Source organism: Anomalospiza imberbis, chromosome 3, assembly GCF_031753505.1.
Source record: "Anomalospiza imberbis isolate Cuckoo-Finch-1a 21T00152 chromosome 3, ASM3175350v1, whole genome shotgun sequence".
Lineage (NCBI taxonomy): Eukaryota > Metazoa > Chordata > Aves > Passeriformes > Viduidae > Anomalospiza > Anomalospiza imberbis.
The window spans coordinates 4,379,365-4,397,587 of record NC_089683.1 but is presented as its reverse complement, the minus strand read 5'-3'; the positions used below and the strand labels follow the sequence as shown (position 1 = coordinate 4,397,587).

General features: G+C 41.3%; 1 protein-coding gene across 4 annotated transcripts in view; it reads right to left on the bottom strand.

Moving 5' to 3' along the window:
- Window positions 1-18,223, bottom strand: part of PKHD1 (PKHD1 ciliary IPT domain containing fibrocystin/polyductin) — a 238,029-nt gene that overhangs the window by 70,043 nt on the left and 149,763 nt on the right. For all 4 annotated transcript variants that reach the window (XM_068183212.1, XM_068183211.1, XM_068183209.1 and 1 more), the window contains exons 52-57: window positions 15,098-15,235; window positions 7,248-7,361; window positions 6,536-6,623; window positions 3,776-3,930; window positions 1,904-2,056; window positions 671-1,552 (exon numbers count right to left, since the gene is read on the bottom strand). In XM_068183212.1, the coding sequence (XP_068039313.1) occupies window positions 671-1,552; window positions 1,904-2,056; window positions 3,776-3,930; window positions 6,536-6,623; window positions 7,248-7,361; window positions 15,098-15,235 (1,530 nt within the window). The remainder of the gene's footprint in view (window positions 1-670; window positions 1,553-1,903; window positions 2,057-3,775; window positions 3,931-6,535; window positions 6,624-7,247; window positions 7,362-15,097; window positions 15,236-18,223) is intronic.

Below are 18,223 nucleotides of genomic sequence, written 5' to 3'. Positions count from 1 at the left end.
GAGGACGGAAAAATTCATTTGAAACAAAGATCCAGGATACATAACAAACTTCTATTCCTCTTGTGCAATCTCTTATACCAATAAAGGTCATAACTGCTTCTGTGAGTTGTAGTTCTTATGTTCTGTGACAGTTCTATCCAAAGTGTGATATTCACTTCTCAGACTTGGTATCTTTATTTAGGTGGAGGTAACTGTGGGATATCAATAGGAAAAGGAACACAGAAGGAAGGTATGTGTGAGGTAGAATCTGTACATTATGACGGGACATAATTATTATAGAATCATAGAATCCAAGAATGGTTTGGGTTGGAAGGGACCTTAAATATCATCTCATTCCAACCCTCTGCTATGGGCAGGGGCATCTTCCACTATCCCAGGTTGGTTCAAGCCCCGTCCAATTCGACCCTGAATACCTCCAGTGATGGGGCAGCCACTGCTTCTAGGGGCAACAATTATCCTGCAGTAGATTCAGGAAGTGAAATATATCAAATAATATTTTTTCTTAATTAAACTGTATGAAGTTGTAGAAGAATTCTGTTATCAATTTCACTGAGGCTCTGATTTCTCCAACAGTCCATTTGTGGGAGGCTAAAACTTCAATTGGAAAAAATGAAATGAGTGAAGAAAAGCCGTGACAGAACAGTCTGGTCAGTGGAGGCCGAAGACCAACCTTTCAGCTTCATGATTCCCAGGGATTTTGAACAATGCCCGAAAGTTTTGTGCCAGGGATGCTCTGGCCATTGGCTGGGAACGGTGCTAAACGTGGGCCATAAAATCCCAACACGGCCTCTTAGAGGGTAGTGTGGGGGTCGGTCCTGGGCTGTTGCATCAGCTGAGTGAGGCTTGATCCTGTCTCTAAGGCAGTCAAAAGTCGAGCTTGTTGCGACAATGATGGAGTTTTTAAGTTCTATGAATTTTTTCCCCGTGTAGCATTGCTCAGTGTAGGCACAGTGCACCGCTGCAAGGAGTCCCACGGTGTTGTCCACCAGCGCCATATTTTCCACAATAATGCTGCCTCCAAGGTGGAGCATGACACCATAGTCATAATTCTTATAGGACAGAAAACCTGTGATTCTAGTGCAGGTCTGAAATCCATCTTCCTGGTACAGGTGAACACCATGGAGGCTTGAGTGGGCCACATTTCCACTGCAATATTCTCCAGCCAGTGAACACTCCTGGCCCCTGATATGGAAGCCAATCCTCTCAGATCCTGCCACAGCATTGCCGTGAAGGGAGACACCAGTGGCCAGGTTCACCTTGATGCCAGCAACCCAGTTTAATGAACCTGCTGGCTGCCTGCTCAGAATAACAAGGCTCCTGATGAGGGTGTGATTTTTCCCTTCCAAATCAATGCCAGGTCCAGTGATGTTGAACACCACGTTATCGTGCAACAAGATCCCACTGCTATCGACTGCTTTAATGCCAGATCCGCAGCTGCCACTAATGCTGGATGACACCACTGAGGACCCCTGGGATACATTCCTGAATTCAATGGCAGAAAGCTGAGGAGGCCCAAAATTCAAAAATTGAACATTTAAGAGTTGAAGAACACCTGCAATGAGATAAATGGAGTGAAATAAAAGCTAATTACATAAGAACCAGTAAGGACAACCATGTTAACAATAGTCAGACATATAACAGTAGGTACTTTGTCAGTGTATTGTAGTGATGGGTATTTGTTAACAAATATATACAAAGTCTTAGTAAAACCTTACAAAACACAGAGCAGCCCTTCCTCAAATATCTTCCGTATTTATGAATTTTTAGTGGTGCTCATGTTTCATATTTGCTGACAGTAAGTTTGTTCTGATTTCATAGCACATGTGAATGGATACACATGTTGCTGCACCTCTTTCTTGGGCAAAACCGGTGTGCTTGATGAGGACAGGTGAATCTCAGCTACCTTCAAACTCCATCCCACTGGAGTCTGTGAAGTGTCCCACCAGCATCCTCCCAGCACAAGCCACATCCGACTGGATCTGCACGTTCCGTGTGAGCAGCCCGATCTCCGCGGCCAAAGGGATGCTTCTGCCGTCTTCTGTGTCATGGGGATGCCCTGGGGAGTTTCAAGAAAGCAAATGTGATAAGTGTCTATCATACCTATTAGCCTACTTTGAGGGACATAAATCCTGACAGCTCCTCTGCAGAATCTGCACTGACATTCAGGTGTGTTTCACCCCCAGCACAATCTGCATGCATCAACACAAAACCAGAAAGGCCACCTGCCCATCAAATATTCACTGTGCGCTTATATTTTACCAGGATATCTTGTTTTTAGAACAAGAAGGTGCTAAACCTTTCCCCTGCGGTGTGCAGGTGCCAAGGCAATGAACAGGTTCACACTTCATTTTTTCCAAGCTCTGCATGCTGGAGTTAATCTTCAGCACACTGCAGAGTTGATCTCCATGAATTTTACTCAGGATCAGACTAATGTCAATGCCAAAACCCTCTTTGCTACACAGTCTTGCTTGCGTGTGTTTTCGAAAAGGATTTTAAAACACTTTTTTCAATGCTTTTCTGAAGGAGATTTTTTTGCTCAAGTTTATGCAGCTGTCTAGCTTGGATTAATCTCAGGTGACTTTAGACACATGCAGATGTGATTTAGTTAGACTGGTTTTTATGCATGATGGAGAGCAACAGGCAAATCTCAAGTGCAATTTATTGTGTATTTTATATACCTGCTTTAGGGGCAGAAAAATACGAGTGAGAAGTATGTATTGTATGTATTTTTCTGCTTTAATTATCAAGGGAGCTGAGAGTGACTGGCTCATGTGTGAACATTTACTGCAAGTATCTACATTTGCCAAGGTGAAACTCAGTATTTGCCCCTTAATTGTTCCATCAGTGCTTTTTTTTCCAGCTGTATCTAACAACTGCTGCATTACTCAGGGGGTAAGCGGTAATTTCCCTTCATGATAAATTTATTATATTTACATCAGCTAAAAAAGAAATGCCTAAAATGCATAAACTACTGGAAATAAAGTCTAGATGTTCTATGCCTTGAACTGCACATTTTGTTTGAAAAATGCAATTGTCGTAAAAACGGTGCCATGGAGGCACCTATTGATTAACACTGTGGATAATTGAAGAACAGAGCTCGGTTCCAAGTGAAGCTGTGATTTCTGGCTCAGACATTTAAACATTTGCCATTTAAAATTATATCTCTGGATCTTTTTATCCATTACACTCATATCTGTGCCTACTGGCTGGAATGAAAACCAAATTTAAGAAAATATTGACGCGCATAAGAAAAATCCTTAGTTTGAAGGTTCAGAATTTGACCTGTTAATAAAATGCAATCTACACAGAAAATAGATATCTGTAGATTTTATGTTTCTTTTGATATTAGTTTATAAATACATTATTTTCATGCCATGGAATTGATAAAATTTTGTATTTTAAACTTTATGAATATAATTATTTTGAAATTTGAAGAAATTGTGAGGTTTAATTCTTTTCCAGGTTTCTGACATACCATAGAAATTGTGCAAAGGGCCTAAAATCCTACATTTCTTTTTCCTCTAAAAAAGCAAATATTACTTTCTCTCTCTGTGAACCAGCTCACCTTGAAACACCAGAAAGTTTTCCCAAACAATTCAGCACTGAATTGATTCTATTCACAGAAATTCATGTTAGAATTACCCAGATAAAAAAGTATATGGAGAAAGAAATGAAGACACCACAGGGAAGTAGAATTGATTCTGTTGAGAGATGAAATGGAAAGTCAATACTTCAGAAGAAAACTCTCAAAAAAAAGGAAAGAAAAATTCCTTACCAATGTGCCTGTGCAGAAGATGTTCATGAATTCTTATATTATGACCATGGACTTCTTTAAGTGTAACTACTTCAGCTTGGTGGGCTTCATAGGAGGAAGAGCTGATCACAATATCCCCACCTTGATCCCAATCTACTTCATCCTCCACAAAAATCCTGTAACACCATGATATAAACTAAATGTCATTACACTTACGAGACTTAGGCTCACAAATTTCATTAAAAATGAACAGTTTTGCTCAGGGAAATCTGGAAAAAAAAAAATCCACAGGCTATGCTGTAGGAAAAGCACCTTTAGGGCTTTCTGCAAAAACAGATGTCTGAAATATGTGGGAGGAAATTAATCCTGAAGCATCTACTTCACACCACTGATTAACAACATATATAGTTCCAGTACAGCATTTCAGAGCTCAAGTTGACTCCAAAAGACATATCAGACCATTTCTGGTGCCAGGAATATTCTACAGAGCTGAAAATCAGCTTTGGATTTAGATAACAACTATGTGCAGGGTCGTGTGACTGTCTGCACTTGACATCTAAGCTTCCACTTGAGCTTGTTGGTGCAGTCCGTAGTGGGTGAAAGGCGATTCAGTTCTCTGAATGGGGCACTTTGAGCAGGATTTGATTCCCTAAACAAGAGCACCTCTTGTTATCTGAGGTATCCCAGGGTATCTAAAACATCAGCTGGCAGATGTGAATGGAGTGGTTCCTGAGGCACTCCTGGAGATAAATGTGCAAGCCATGGAGGGACCCCAAAAGCATCCACATACACCTCAAATGGGCCAAGCCACCTGTTTAGGAACCTGAATCCTTCCCTTGGTAGCTGAACACCCTCTGGGCACCAGCACTTAAAACTCTGCTGGCTACTGAACATTGCACAAAGTCCTGCATTTATTTGTTTCAATCTTGAACTGAAGATCCCCTTTTACAGTCAAAGTTGCATTAGCAGTTCAGGGGATTTTTAGCTTCACATAAGGAAAATAAAAGTGTTTAGTGACAGCAAAATACATAATGATCAGTGTTCATCTCTATTTGATAAACACCTTGTCCTGTTACAAGGTGACTGCTGCTGACCAGGTAATGATCTAAACTCCTCAGGGAATTATTGAGGAAAAGGCACTAAGTGAGTTCAGACAATACCTCACATTCAGTCTAGAGTGAGAGAAGTAAAGAGAGAAAGGAGATTCCTAAAGGGATGTTGTAAGTTTTTCCAGAGTCTCTTTCCCCAGTATTTTTCAAAGATGAGTCCAGATGAGCACTTACAGTATACAATACCTGTATATATTCAGTGGAGAAATCTACCAACAGTGTTTTGGGTTTTTTTTTAACTTTTTTTTTTGGAGGAATCACTGCATATCTTCTGAAATGGCAGGAAAGTCTTTCCTGAACTGATAAGCTGATTCATACTGGAAAAGGATATAGAGCAGCTCCTCTCCTTCAATAAAATCCACTTCCTTCATCTTTCATTTTTCTTCAGCTTTCATATTCCAGCACTGCTTTACCTATTTCCTGTATTCAACCACATTAACTCTTAGCTGGCTATTGGTAGATTTTTAATGAAAAATAAGGCATTATGTTGGTTTTTTTTCCTTTGTTTTAACAACTGAAACACTCTTTGTGCTGTATTTAATGTGCATGTATTAACTCCAAACACTTGTATCTTAGCACCTCATGATATTTCACATAAAATATCTGGGCAGCAACCCAGATCTAGCCTAGATCCATTTCATCCAAGTGTTTAACTGGCCTGCTTCAGTCAGAATCTGCTTACTCTGATCTCCCAACTCGGTCAGGAAAGGAGAATTTCCAGAGGGTGATTCTAAAGTTGCAGGGTTTGGATCAGGATCAGCTACACAGCAATTCCTAAACAATTAATCTACACTGAACACACAACTCTGAGAGAGTTGTGCTCACCAGCAGATGAGCTCTGCTGGTGAGGTCTTCGTTCTTCCACTGCTCATCCTTACAATCATCTCCCTAAATGCTGACACCTCTACCCTGATGGGAACTCTTCCAATGAGGCTTTGTTAGGTCTGGCTAAAAGGGAGAAAAAGGAGGGAAGGGAAGGGGAAGAGGAAGAGGAAGGGGAAGGGGAAGGGGAAGGGGAAGGGGAAGGGGGAGGGGAAGGGGAAGGGGAAGGGGAAGGGGAAGGGGAAGGGGAAGGGGAAGGGGAAGGGGAAGGGGAAGGGGAAAGGGAAGGGGAAGGGAAGGGAAGGGAAGGGAAGGGAAGGGAAGGGAAGGGAAGGGAAGGGAAGGGAAGGGAAGGGAAGGGAAGGGAAGGGAAGGGAAGGGAAGGGAAGGGAAGGGAAGGGAAGGGAAGGGAAGGGAAGGGAAGGGAAGGGAAGGGAAGGGAAGGGAAGGGAAGGGAAGGGAAGGGAAGGGAAGGGAAGGGAAGGGAAGGGAAGGGAAGGGAAGGGAAGGGAAGGGAAGGGAAGGGAAGGGAAGGGAAGGGAAGGGAAGGGAAGGGAAGGGAAGGGAAGGGAAGGGAAGGGAAGGGAGTCTCAGCTTGATTCATCCTTAGAATTTAGATTTCTTTACAATTAAAGTTAATCTGATTTGGAAGGGACATTAAATATCATCAGCTTCCCAATCATGGTGCAATTTTCTGTTACCTAGGTTGTTTTTTTTCTATCTAGACAGAATTCAAACAGAGTCCATCATAAAGGGAAAGAATAATGCAACTCACAGGAATATTAAATACAAGTCATAGCAACAGGAGCCAAAATTTAATATTTGAAAGCATATTTGGCCAAAATACCACCTTTCATTGCCAGGAGCAACATTAGTTCCCAGATGTGTCCAAGGCATCTTAGGATAAGCACTATAAATTTGCACCTGTCCATAAACTCCTGGGTAAAAAAAAGAAAGAAGGAGGATTTCAAAGGTTAAAGAAAAAGAGGCTTGAGAAGAACTGAAGCAATAACTAAATATATGGAAAGATTTATATTTATTAAAGTATGCTTCTATATTTTATGAGAAGTGTAAGAACAGCACAAAACCTTCACTCAAAATAAAAAGTGAAGGCGCAATAAGTCCTCAATAAAGTAAAATTACCATCGCATGTACAGGCAAGAGAGGGGATTTTACCACAGAAGTCTCATTGACACAAATTAGAATTGAAGGAATTGCAGACAATGATATCTACCATAAAAAAAAAAATCTAAGTAAACAAATTAGGCAAAAACTCCAGGAATGAAAGGTACGAAAAATTATGCGGCTATTATTAATCTTTCTGGACAATGAACTTTTCCTCCCCCATCCTCTGGAAAAGGGACCTAAAACCAGAGAACAAATCCAGAATACAGAAGCTTTTCACAGAGATGATATGTCCCAGAAGATTAAAAGTTAGCTCTTAAATATGTGCACCTTTGTTTGAGGCTTATTTGTACAATGTAGTAATGGTCTCAAGAGTGGTAGATTTCGACATTACCAAAAATTAGTTTCCTGTGAAAACTGGAATTCATGTTTCATACCAATACTCCCTGGGTGGACATTTATATCCTCCAGACGATCACAGTAAACCCCTTCAGAAGCCCGAAGAAGGAACAGCAGCTTTAAATCCCTTTCTAGGGGATGTTGCAAAGAACCTGCAATAAAGACAAGACAGCATCAAACCCACCACAAAAGTTTCCATGGCTTCTGTGACATTGAAAATGGGAGGGAAAGTAGGGGAAGAATATGTGTGAATCTGATTTTAAAGAAATACCTAAATGGCTGAATTAATATTTCCATTCTCAACCAGGTTTTGCCTTTTTGCTTCTTCACCAATTGCAGGAGAATCGTGCAGCTAGGGCGGGAAAAATTGAAAGATTGAGGGGAAAAAAAATAGAGAAAAAGAAAGTGCCCAAGAAGTTTTGTTGTGTATAATGGTGATAAGTCTGCACAGCAAACTGTATTCCAACTTTGCCTGCATTTCTTTCACCAAGGGTAGTTTACAGTTTCAGAGGAAAATGGCCCAGCACTAAACAGATATTAAGGAGGAAAAAGTAGGACAGTTTTTGCCCTGGAGAAATGTATGCGGAGTCCAGTAAAGGAGTTCAGCGTTCCTTTAAAATTAGAGATTAAATCAATTATGCAACAGAAAACTGCAGCAGATGTAGAACTAAAATATATATACATATCTGTACAAAATTAGCTGGCCTGTCATGTTCTTTTAATATTTAAAAATTACTAGTTTGGAAAATAGATCTGATTTTGTATCCTAAAGAAACACTTTGCTTTGAGAGCCTTTTTTTATTTAAGTGAAATCAATAAAACAATTAATTGTTCCCCACCAGCGCCTGACTGATAACTGAGGATATTTAAATTCTCTGTACACCTTTTTAATGGGTAAAAGGCAAACAGTACAAGACTTGCATATTCCTCATCTAATATATCTCCCACCAGTGAGCACATAGTTTCTCTGGGGACATGGAGGGAATTATTTTTCAGTGTCCATTTTCCACCCAAACCAGGTTGGATTTCCTAGTTTAAACTCCCATAACTGTGTTTTGATCAGAGGAAAAGCAGGAATTAGGTTGTTTACAAATATGCTTTCACAATTTCTCATGTTTTTTACTCCTGGTTACAAAGCATTTACTATTATAGTTAAGTCAGTGAAAACCATCTCATATATCCAATTCTCAGCTCAGTTTTAAAACAATTTTTAAGTAGGTTTCCAGACTTAACAATCATGTATAAAGGATTGGAAATGGGGATTCTATAGGATGAACTGGAAGTTCTCCCTCCCTTAAAAGATTTACATCTACATTTAGATAAAAATCATAAATTTTAGTCCAAAAAAGCACAACATGTTAAGAAATGTTCCCATTGTTAAAAAAAAAAAAAAGCCAAAACCACACAAATAAAAAACACAGAGTAAGAAACAAAGTTCATAATAAAACTATTTATAATGGAAAATAAAATAAAATTTAAAAGGGAAGATAATATTCACAGAAATTCTCCAGTGGCTGGAAACTGTAAGTGGTAAATAACACAAAAGAACATAGTAGTCATCAATCAGTAGAAAAATTTGGCTTCTTTTAAGAATATTCAGAAGAAAAACAGGCTTAATACTTGCTTATTGCCATCAACAGTTCCATGGGTTTAAATCAATGGATTTCAGAAACTTGAATGCAAGTGCTAGCAGAGAGTTTTACAGGAAACCCATTGGACTATTAAGGTGGACACTTCAATAATTTTGGGATCACTCATGGGTGTCTGAGAGTCCTTGAAGAAAGCTAATATTGTGCCAATATATCAAACATAGATAAAAGTAGGAGCCCCAGGTAATTACAGGCCTGTCAACTTTACACTGATTCTGGGGGAAAAATAAATAAAAATGGAATGTCCAACTCTGAACACAATTAATAAATCATTAAAGGTGGATGATATAATTAATGCCAATCAACCTGCTTTTATAGAAAAAAAGGTCCTGTGAAACTTCCCTGTTACCATCTCCTAATGAGATTACAGGTCTAGTTGATAAAGATAATAGCTTTGATATAGTATAATTGGCTTCTCCAAGGCACTTGGCTTAGTAGCACGAAACTTTGGGATTAACAAACCACACGAGTACAGCAGGAACATGGTGCACACTAATTTACAGCCTGTGTGACTGGAATGGGGACATGGACTCAACCAGGTCTGGTCCTGCAAACCCTGTGGCATTCAATGTTTCATTAGGGACCCAAACTTGTGTGAAGATACTGAAAGTAAGCAGATAAACTGACACAACTGGAGAGAACAATTACAAGGATGCTCTAGGAAAGTCAGCAGGAATTTAGAAGTGTAGAATTAGGAAAAAAGTGAAGAATGCTCTAGGGTACCCTGCTTGAGCAGGGTGGTTGGATTAGATGACCTTCAGTGATCCATTCCAACTTTTATCAATTCTGTGATTCTCTAATCTTGAACATAATAAGGCAAGAGGTCTTGAAAAGGTAAGTATCTCTCTGGGAATGAATAGAGAAGAATGAAAAACAAAGGGAAAAGCTGAGTAAGGTCTCAGATACACACTTTGGCTAAGTATAAATTGATTCCAGCAGAATGGCCCATCAAAATGAAGATATGGAAGCAGTAGCTACTTCAGCTTACTCATAAGGGGACTTAAAAATAGTTGATTCACACAAGTCACAGGAGCTGGGTAAATTTCAGAACCTTATGAAGTAACTAGCAATGAAATCACAACTCTTGTGTAATTTTGTTGGATACAGCAACTTGCCACAAACAACAGGAATCGTAATTTCTGCAACACATAAGTGAAGGATCTGGGCTTTAAGTGTCCATCTTTGGACTTTGGTTGTGAAAACTTCAGATTTTTTGTCCCACTTTTCTGTGGTGAGCAAATCCTACATAAGACCACACCAAACTGCCCAATTCCCCATCCTGCATGAGATGAGTGGAAATGGATTCCCTTTCATGCTCCTACTCCAGCTGGAAGCCCTGGCACTTTGATGAGCAACCTGACTGATCATAAAGTGAAATATTAAAGTGCTGTTGGCACAGAACCAGGAAAAAAGGATACTTGCAACCTGGAAATTACCAAAAGGTGGAAAGGTCTGGTGAGATGTGCAGAAAAGGTCAGGAGGCACTAAAGACAGAGGCAGGACTCCCTCACACGTGTTCTTCCAATTGCACTACACAGTGCAAAAAAAACCCCAATAATTTATGATAATCCTCTGTTAAACAACCTGATGTGTTAATACATTCACCAATGATACACAGTGTGCTGAATAAGTGTGAGATGCAAATGTTGAGATTGTAATACAGATCTGTTAACACAATGGTTTCTGCTGGTTCATAATCCTTCATCAGGCCTAATCCCTGGAGAGGAGAAAACCTACTGCGAGAAATAAAGGAGAGAATAAGCAGGAGAACAGAAATAGAGATGTGTTTTTTCTACCCAGATTTTCATTTATTCTGGACTGTGATCTGGATCTAGTTTGTTGAGTTTTAAAAGCATTTTCCATTGTTTTCATATTTCAGTTCTGTTTCAGATGTTCCTCCTGACAGATTTTTGCTGTATTGTTTATGGGTTTGTTCCATAGCAAAACCCATTCAATTCTTTCCAAGGATGGTGGGTGTTTCCTCCCTTCTAGCCTTCTCTTTTTTTTCACAACATAACACTCTGCAACAGCTGTTGCATATAAGAGCAACAAAGTATCTGAGATAAGATCTCCTCCCTTCACCTGGCAAACAGACTTTGCTGAGTATCTTCCTGGGACCATCTCCTCTTCCTCTGTTTCCTGAATCCAAAACTTCTTGGACTCTAAGTACCCAGCTATTTTGAAAACTGTGCCATAGTATCACCAGAAAGTCTGAGGAGCTTTTATTCATTGTCAATACAGAGCTGGACAGCACCTACTGTTGGCTCTCTTATGGAGCTTCCTTCAGGTGTCCAGGCAGCACTCTGGAAAGCAGCCAAACAAAGAGACCTCATTTGGTTGCCTCTTTCTGCCAAATGTACAGAAGATTTCAGAAGTCCTCAGCTCCACATCTCCACAGCTGTGGAATAGGAACCAACAGCCAGAAGTGAATGAGGAATAAGTGGTGAGACACATAGGATGGGATCTGAGAGTCCCAGTGCCCTCCAAATCCTCTCTTGGATGGCAGATACAAGACAGGGATAAATGACTGAAGAGTGGGACTTTTAAGCAGAAGTTGCAGGCAGGGGGAGACACCTGAGGGTGCCCAGAACAATAGAAAATCCTTATAATTAGGCAACTGAACCATATTTCTGGGGAGAATCATATACCTGCATTCAGTTTTTTTAATGTAGATTTTTTAATGGTTTTTTACAATGTTTTTTGTAATGTAAATTTTCTCTAGATACCTTTATCAACCAGTCTCACTGCAGGGCTCCACTGGTTATATTGGATAGACCTCTACTGGAACAGCAGCTCATGTGCTGATGTCCACATTACACCTAAATTTTGGTGTCTTGAACATGTGAACCAAATCTCTTCCCTACATGGTGCAATCAGTTAAAAGAAACTGAATGGCTTTGAGGGGTAAAAGCCAAACAGAGAGTGGCTGAGGGGTTCATTGAAGGGAATACAAATAGTCCAATGATCTTTTCAAACCACTTTTTTCTGTTATCTGGAATGAAAATACATCCTGTTGCACCAACACAATCCCTTCTTCATACAAGTTGGTCAGCTGTGCAGGGATGATGTGTGCAGGGTGGGACTCAGCCCACAGCCAAAGATGGGACCCACACAACACAGGTGCTGGAGAAGTTGGAAAAGACAGTACATTGATGAAACTCACTGGTGCTCTAATTACTGTTCTCTATTTATTGCTAACACATGGCCAATTAATGAAATGCACTGGTTTACCCTTTGACAAATCAGTATGGGGGTTCTTCCTGGAAAAGAGGGAGAATAAATGCATGAGAGCTCTTACCACAAGCAAGATAAGGGGCATTAGAATTGTCTGGGGTTCCCTCTCCAGACAATCAAGCCATGAGCTAATGATGACCTTAGGCTTCTTGCCTCCAATGAGTGACATGACTGACAAGCAGCCATCAGGAGATATGCGAAGGAAAGAATGTGACAAGTTGAAACTAAAAAGAGAAATCCTATCTAGATAATTACTTGGCAGGCTCTACTATAAAAAGCAAAAGCAGCCTGCCAGCAAAGAGCAGCTGAGTGCAGTTTAGTTCAGGAGGAGTCCAATGGATCAATGTGTGCCAAGTGAACTTCAGCATTTTCTTCAGGTTTATTGGGAGCTGAGGGCTTTGCTCAGCAGTGGAACAGGGCACATTCTGCACATATCATCTGAGTTTTAATGTTTGTAGGTTAAAATGGACAGAATCATTTTAGCTGAGAATGGAAGAACAACTGTGAGATGTTGAACTCATAATTTCTTATCTTGTTTTGACACAGATGTGCTAATGATATATAGCACTTTGCTTTCTCTCTGAACCTCAAACTTTCCTTTTATAAGATGGAAAAATAGCCAATTTTTACAGTATCAAATTTTTATAGTGCAGAGAAATAGCGATAAATGGTGTAACTAAAATTCTACTGCAAACATCATCATAAAATAAAACACTTTGAAGGATAAAGTGAAAGAGAGAAGCTCCTTATCTTAGAGGTAGGACTATGAAAGTAGAAATAATCAGAAAGCTTCCCTGGATCCAACAACAGTCAAGGTCTAGGAGCACCCAGAGAAATTCCTGTGGGGGTAGATCCACACATTTTCCTTTGAGTTTTCCAAGGGTTCTGACAGAGCTCTTTATGGCTCTTAAATCATCTCACATCTTACAGGGATCATAATTCACAGGGATTGTGATCATACATTAAAGAGAAAAGTGATGTTTGACACTGCACGGTGAATGGTGTTCCAAAAATTCTGATTTCCCAACCATCACTATATTCTCATCCCAGTTTACCTGTAAATTATTGTTTCAATAAAATTAATTAGGTTCTTGTTATGGTTGATAAACTCCAATTTTACACTGATTTTTTTTTTCCTCTGTTACATATTTCCCATCATCATTTAGTTCCTATGCATTTATGGTCATGATTTAACCTTCTGACTTTGTTTTGTCTCTGCAGAGAAGAAGTCAAGTGATCTGGACAACACCAAAACCAGATAAGATGAATTTCTAAACTGATCTTTGTTCTCTAGGAGTTCAAGGGAACAAAACACTCCAGCTTTACCAGAAAGTCTTTGTCCCAGGCCACGGAATTAGAAGGAACAGCATGTGGCTATAGATTGCTACACTGAAAACAGGGCATGGAGAAATTACACAAACCAGCAGGACCTGGGGATTTGGCTCACGTGATGCCAGCCTGAGATCCTGCTCAGGCAGTGCTGAACGCTGATGTCCACATCTATTAAATCTGTTTACTAAACTGCCTCATTATCTATTTTGTGTCAGGATTTCTTTAGGGTGTGGTGGAGCCGGACAGATGGGCTTCAAAACCCTTCCTTCAGGCATGGAACAGGAAGGATTGGACAGATGGGCTCCAAGACGTTACCGTAAGGCCTCGAACACATGGGAAGGGAAAGGGGAAGGGAGGAAAAAACAGGCACTCCCAGCTCTACATGCAGGCAGAGAAGCCAGTATGAGATGTGGGAAACTTGCAGAGTCTCTACCCAGCCATCATCTCACAGCTGAAACAAGGACAGCTCTCCAGGAGAGGCTGGACTGTGACTCAACAGCTGCAAATACCTGTTTGGCTTTTAATATCATTACTACTCACAGATGTGCTGGAGGGGAGTTTGTGCAGCAAAGTGCCTCAATGTTTTTTTAATAAGTGTTTAGCAATGAACACATGCTTTTTCTTAAAACCAATATGAAACCGTATTTAAAGTGCAAAGGAGTCTAAATAAGAAATGACTGACACTCTTTTAAGTATATATTTTTTAACCTTCCAGATTAAGCTTTCCAACCTCTTTTTCCAAAGAAAAACACAAGACAGCAAAATAACTTTTTTGGCCAGTACTATATTAACTAAACACTCCCTTGAGATTAACAACAAACAAATATTGAAGCAGAATTCCTCAGGAGGTGATTACACAAATAAATGCTCTTTTTAAAGTTCATGAAACCAATCTTGAGAAAGGTCAAGCAATGATCAACAATGTGATCCCAGCGTCCCAAGGATTCCTGTAAGTAAATATAATGCCTGGCTTTATAAACCTTTATATTTAAAGGGAATTATGTGAGTAATTACTTCAGAGTGGAAAAACATCGATCCTGACTGTTGTAAATAATGTGGAACAGCCCTGGTGACTTTGGGGACTGTGAAACAGCTGGAAGCAGGGGCAAGGTGGTACCTTCCTGTGGTCCTGGTGCTCATCTGTACAGAGGGATGAGAAGAACAAGTGTGCTGAATCCAGCTGTTTCACACCACAGCAGGATTTCCAGGCATTCAGGGAATTCTTCATTACTCTGTTTATGTTGCCTTTAAATCTTTCTCTGTCACAAAAAGTGTCCTATTAATGCCCATAGGCACCAGGCATTGCCTGAACACTAGGGCAGATCCTGCCCTGAGGAATTACTGTCTCATAAAGCAGCCCCAAAGGAAATACGGAGGGCTTTTACCATATCAGATAAGATCTCTGCCCCAGTGAAACCAGGATTGAGGTGCAGATTGCAGTATTTGTAACACATTACCATTAAAGGAACAGGTAATTAGCTTAGTGGATAATCATCGTGCTTCACATGGATCCTAGGTGTCCAAACTGCAGATATCCAGATAGCCACGGGGCATAAGGTTGGGCAGCATGTTTATGGTGACGCTCTAAGTCGTTCTCCACAGTTTGGTTTTTTTTTCCCATCAAGAGCAGAAATAAAATCCCCAGGCATCCCAAAGATCAGCTGTTCACTCACCCACTCTCAGCACACCCCCCAGCACCACAACACAGGCTGCGCTCAGGAAGTTGCTGGAGTTGCTGGGGAACTCGAGGGTCCCCAGGACGTAGAGTCCTCTCAGAGGGGGAAGAACCATATCCACCAGGATGGTCCTGTCTGGGAAACAAAGGAGAGGGTTGTTTAGGTCAATGGCAGCCTGACAACACCACTTGCCAAAAGGTGTGGCGAGCTGGTGAAGAATGTCAGTTTGGCTTGAGTTTTATGTAATTCAGATTAGTTTTGATAGAATCATGGAATGGCCTGGGTTGGAAGGGACCTTAAATATCTTCTTGTTCCAACCTCCTGCCATAGGAAGGGACCCCTTCCACTATCCCACGTTTCTATAAGCCCTGTCCAACCTGGCCTTGGACATTTCCAGGAGCAATCACAGCTTCTCTGCGCAACCTGTGCCAGGGCCTCAACAACCCCTCAGGGAAAAATTTCTTCCTAATATCTAATGTAAACATACTCTTTTTCAGTTTGAAGCCATTAGCCCTTGTTCTGTCACTCAAGGCCCTTGTAAATAGTCTCTCCCCATCTTTCCCATTTTTGCTTCGTGGAACTGAAGAGGACAAGAGAGTTCTTTTGAAGAGAACAAGAATGACAAAATGCCTCATTCCTGGAAGCAGTCAAGGCCAGGCTGGACAAGGCTTGGAGCAGCCTGGTCTAGTGGAAGGTGTCCCTGCCCATGGCAGAAGGTTGGAACAAGATGAGCTTTAAGGTCCCTTCAAATACAAACCCTTCTGGAATTCTAAGATTGATGGAAACAGAAAAATATCCATCAGTATCACCAAGGTGCACCATGGTACAAAGGGCCTGCAAGTCCCCACCTTGTCCACAATAGTGATCAGGGTGACAAACTGCAGCCACACACCATGAACTACCTCCACTGACTTTCTGTTACCACTTTTCCCTCTCTTCATCTTGGCTTTGCTCTCAGTTAGGTTTAGTGTATAAAAAATCACCTCTTCCTCACCATCCAAGAGGAAAGCTTTGCTTACACAAACACAACCTGCAGGAAGCCAGAGCTCATGGAACCACAGAATTGTTAAGGTTGGAAAAGAGCTCTGAGATCATCGCCAGGTCCACCATGAGTTCCATTCTGCATTTATATTCCCCTCTAAAAATCAGTTAGCAATGACCAGGGCAAAGCACCATTCCCTCAGATTCATAAGGAGAAAGCAAGGGAGATATTTTTATATTCCAGAACAGAGTGGAAACTTTTGTGGCTTGAGCACAATGACAACATCACTGCTGCTTTCTAAAGCTGCAAGTCTGCAGCCTGGGAACCTTTAAAATGCCTCTTAAGTGTTCCCAGTAGGACATGAGCAAGGATGTAAATGGTGGATCATTTAGAGGCAGCCCACTGCACAGAGGTGAATTCCACCCCCAGGGCCCATCTAATGCTCTTGGATGTCACTAAGAGCTTCTCAGTTGATTGCACTGGAAAACAGCTGAAACAGCCCTGAAACTGTGGTTTCCATCCCCTTTCATTATTGACAAGAGTAACAGTATGGTGCATCTCTCAGTCAGTGGGTGTTCCTGGAAGAAGGAAAAGCAAGGTGTTTCCCTAACAAGGGGCTCAATAATATGATCTAATAATGGCTTTCATAGAAACAGATTGCAGGAAAAAAAAATCTTCAACATGATGACAGCCCTACCCTACACAGAGATCTGTGACTCTCATTGTTTTCATAAACATTTATTGCAAGGCATAGGTATAAAAAACAGGAGAGATTAAGGAACACATATTTTTATGGTGTATTTTGACAGACGGGTGAGAATGGGACACTTGAAACCGGTTTTTTGTGGAATATAAGAACAATGAAGTGTCTTGGGAAGTGGTTCAGCTACTGTTGCGGTGTGTCTCCTCCCTCCCAAAGGCAACCCTCTCCCCCCGCCCCAACCCCCATGAGCCCTGGCTGTGAGACAGGGGGTCCAGGGGGTCGAGTGATTGGCAGATTTGAAAGATACCCCCTGCCCCCTGTGGCTATTGGTAGACCTAAGTGCCCCTTCTCCCCTGGCACCCCTCCCCCTCACCTGGTTGGTGGCTACCTGTCCCTGCCCCTCCCCTCACCCCCGGGTTAAAAGGACAATCCAGCCACGTGGCCGGGCCTTCTGTTGGAGCTGCCGCCAGGTCCACAACTCTGTAGCTGAAATAAAGACTCTGGATCAAGCTCCAGCAGAAGTGCCTCCTTTCTTCACCATCGCCTGAAGCCTCTCCACTGAGGAATATCGCTCGCAGCCTCTGAGTAACCCAAGGGTGTCACTGGGGAGGAAACATCCCAGCTGCCGCCATTGGACTCAGCAGCAAGGCAAGCCCGGGCAGGTCTCTGTCGGAATATTGGGAACCCCAATAAGCTACTTAACGGTTCCACTTCTGTCTGTGGACATTGGCAACTGCTGTGGATGAGAACACAAATGACCACAAAATGGGTAGCACAGAGAAAGTCCTTGACAAAAATCATGTAATCAGGGACTGGCTCAAACTATTTTGCACATAGGTTTAACAAAAATTCCAAGCCCTGTTTACAGGAAACATAATCAATATGACTCTGTGAAAACCTTCATGAAATACACTCAGAAGTGGACTGAAGGAAAATATTAGTAGGCTGTCTATAACAGTAGCATTTTCCAGTTTTTTACTCCTTGGTTTTGCAACCCTGTAGTTTCACAACCTCCAGGGAAAGGAAAATTTTATTTCGGGTTCTCTTTTCAAGCTTGGAGTTCTGGCTCTGCTTACAGACTTGTTTGTCTCCTACCTACATATTCCTTGTGAATCAATTATCCCACCTCTTCCTTTTCCCCACTGTATTTTCATCCTTTCTCTCTGGCCATGAGCACCCTGAAAGCCCAGGATGTTTGTTCTCAAGGACTATACCAAGTACAGCAGCAAGCCATGGTTAATCTGTACCCCTCATCCCAAAACAAATTCCCTGCATTCCTGGGCTGAAACATCTTTCAAGCATGCAAAATTTTCACAGCATTCAGATGAAGTAAGTCTCTAGGGAGCAAGTGCTTTTTTCTTCCCCCCTAAATCTTAGAGTGTTAGTACTTAATATATTTTTACAGGCATGAAGAGACTCCTGTCTATAATCTCTTTAC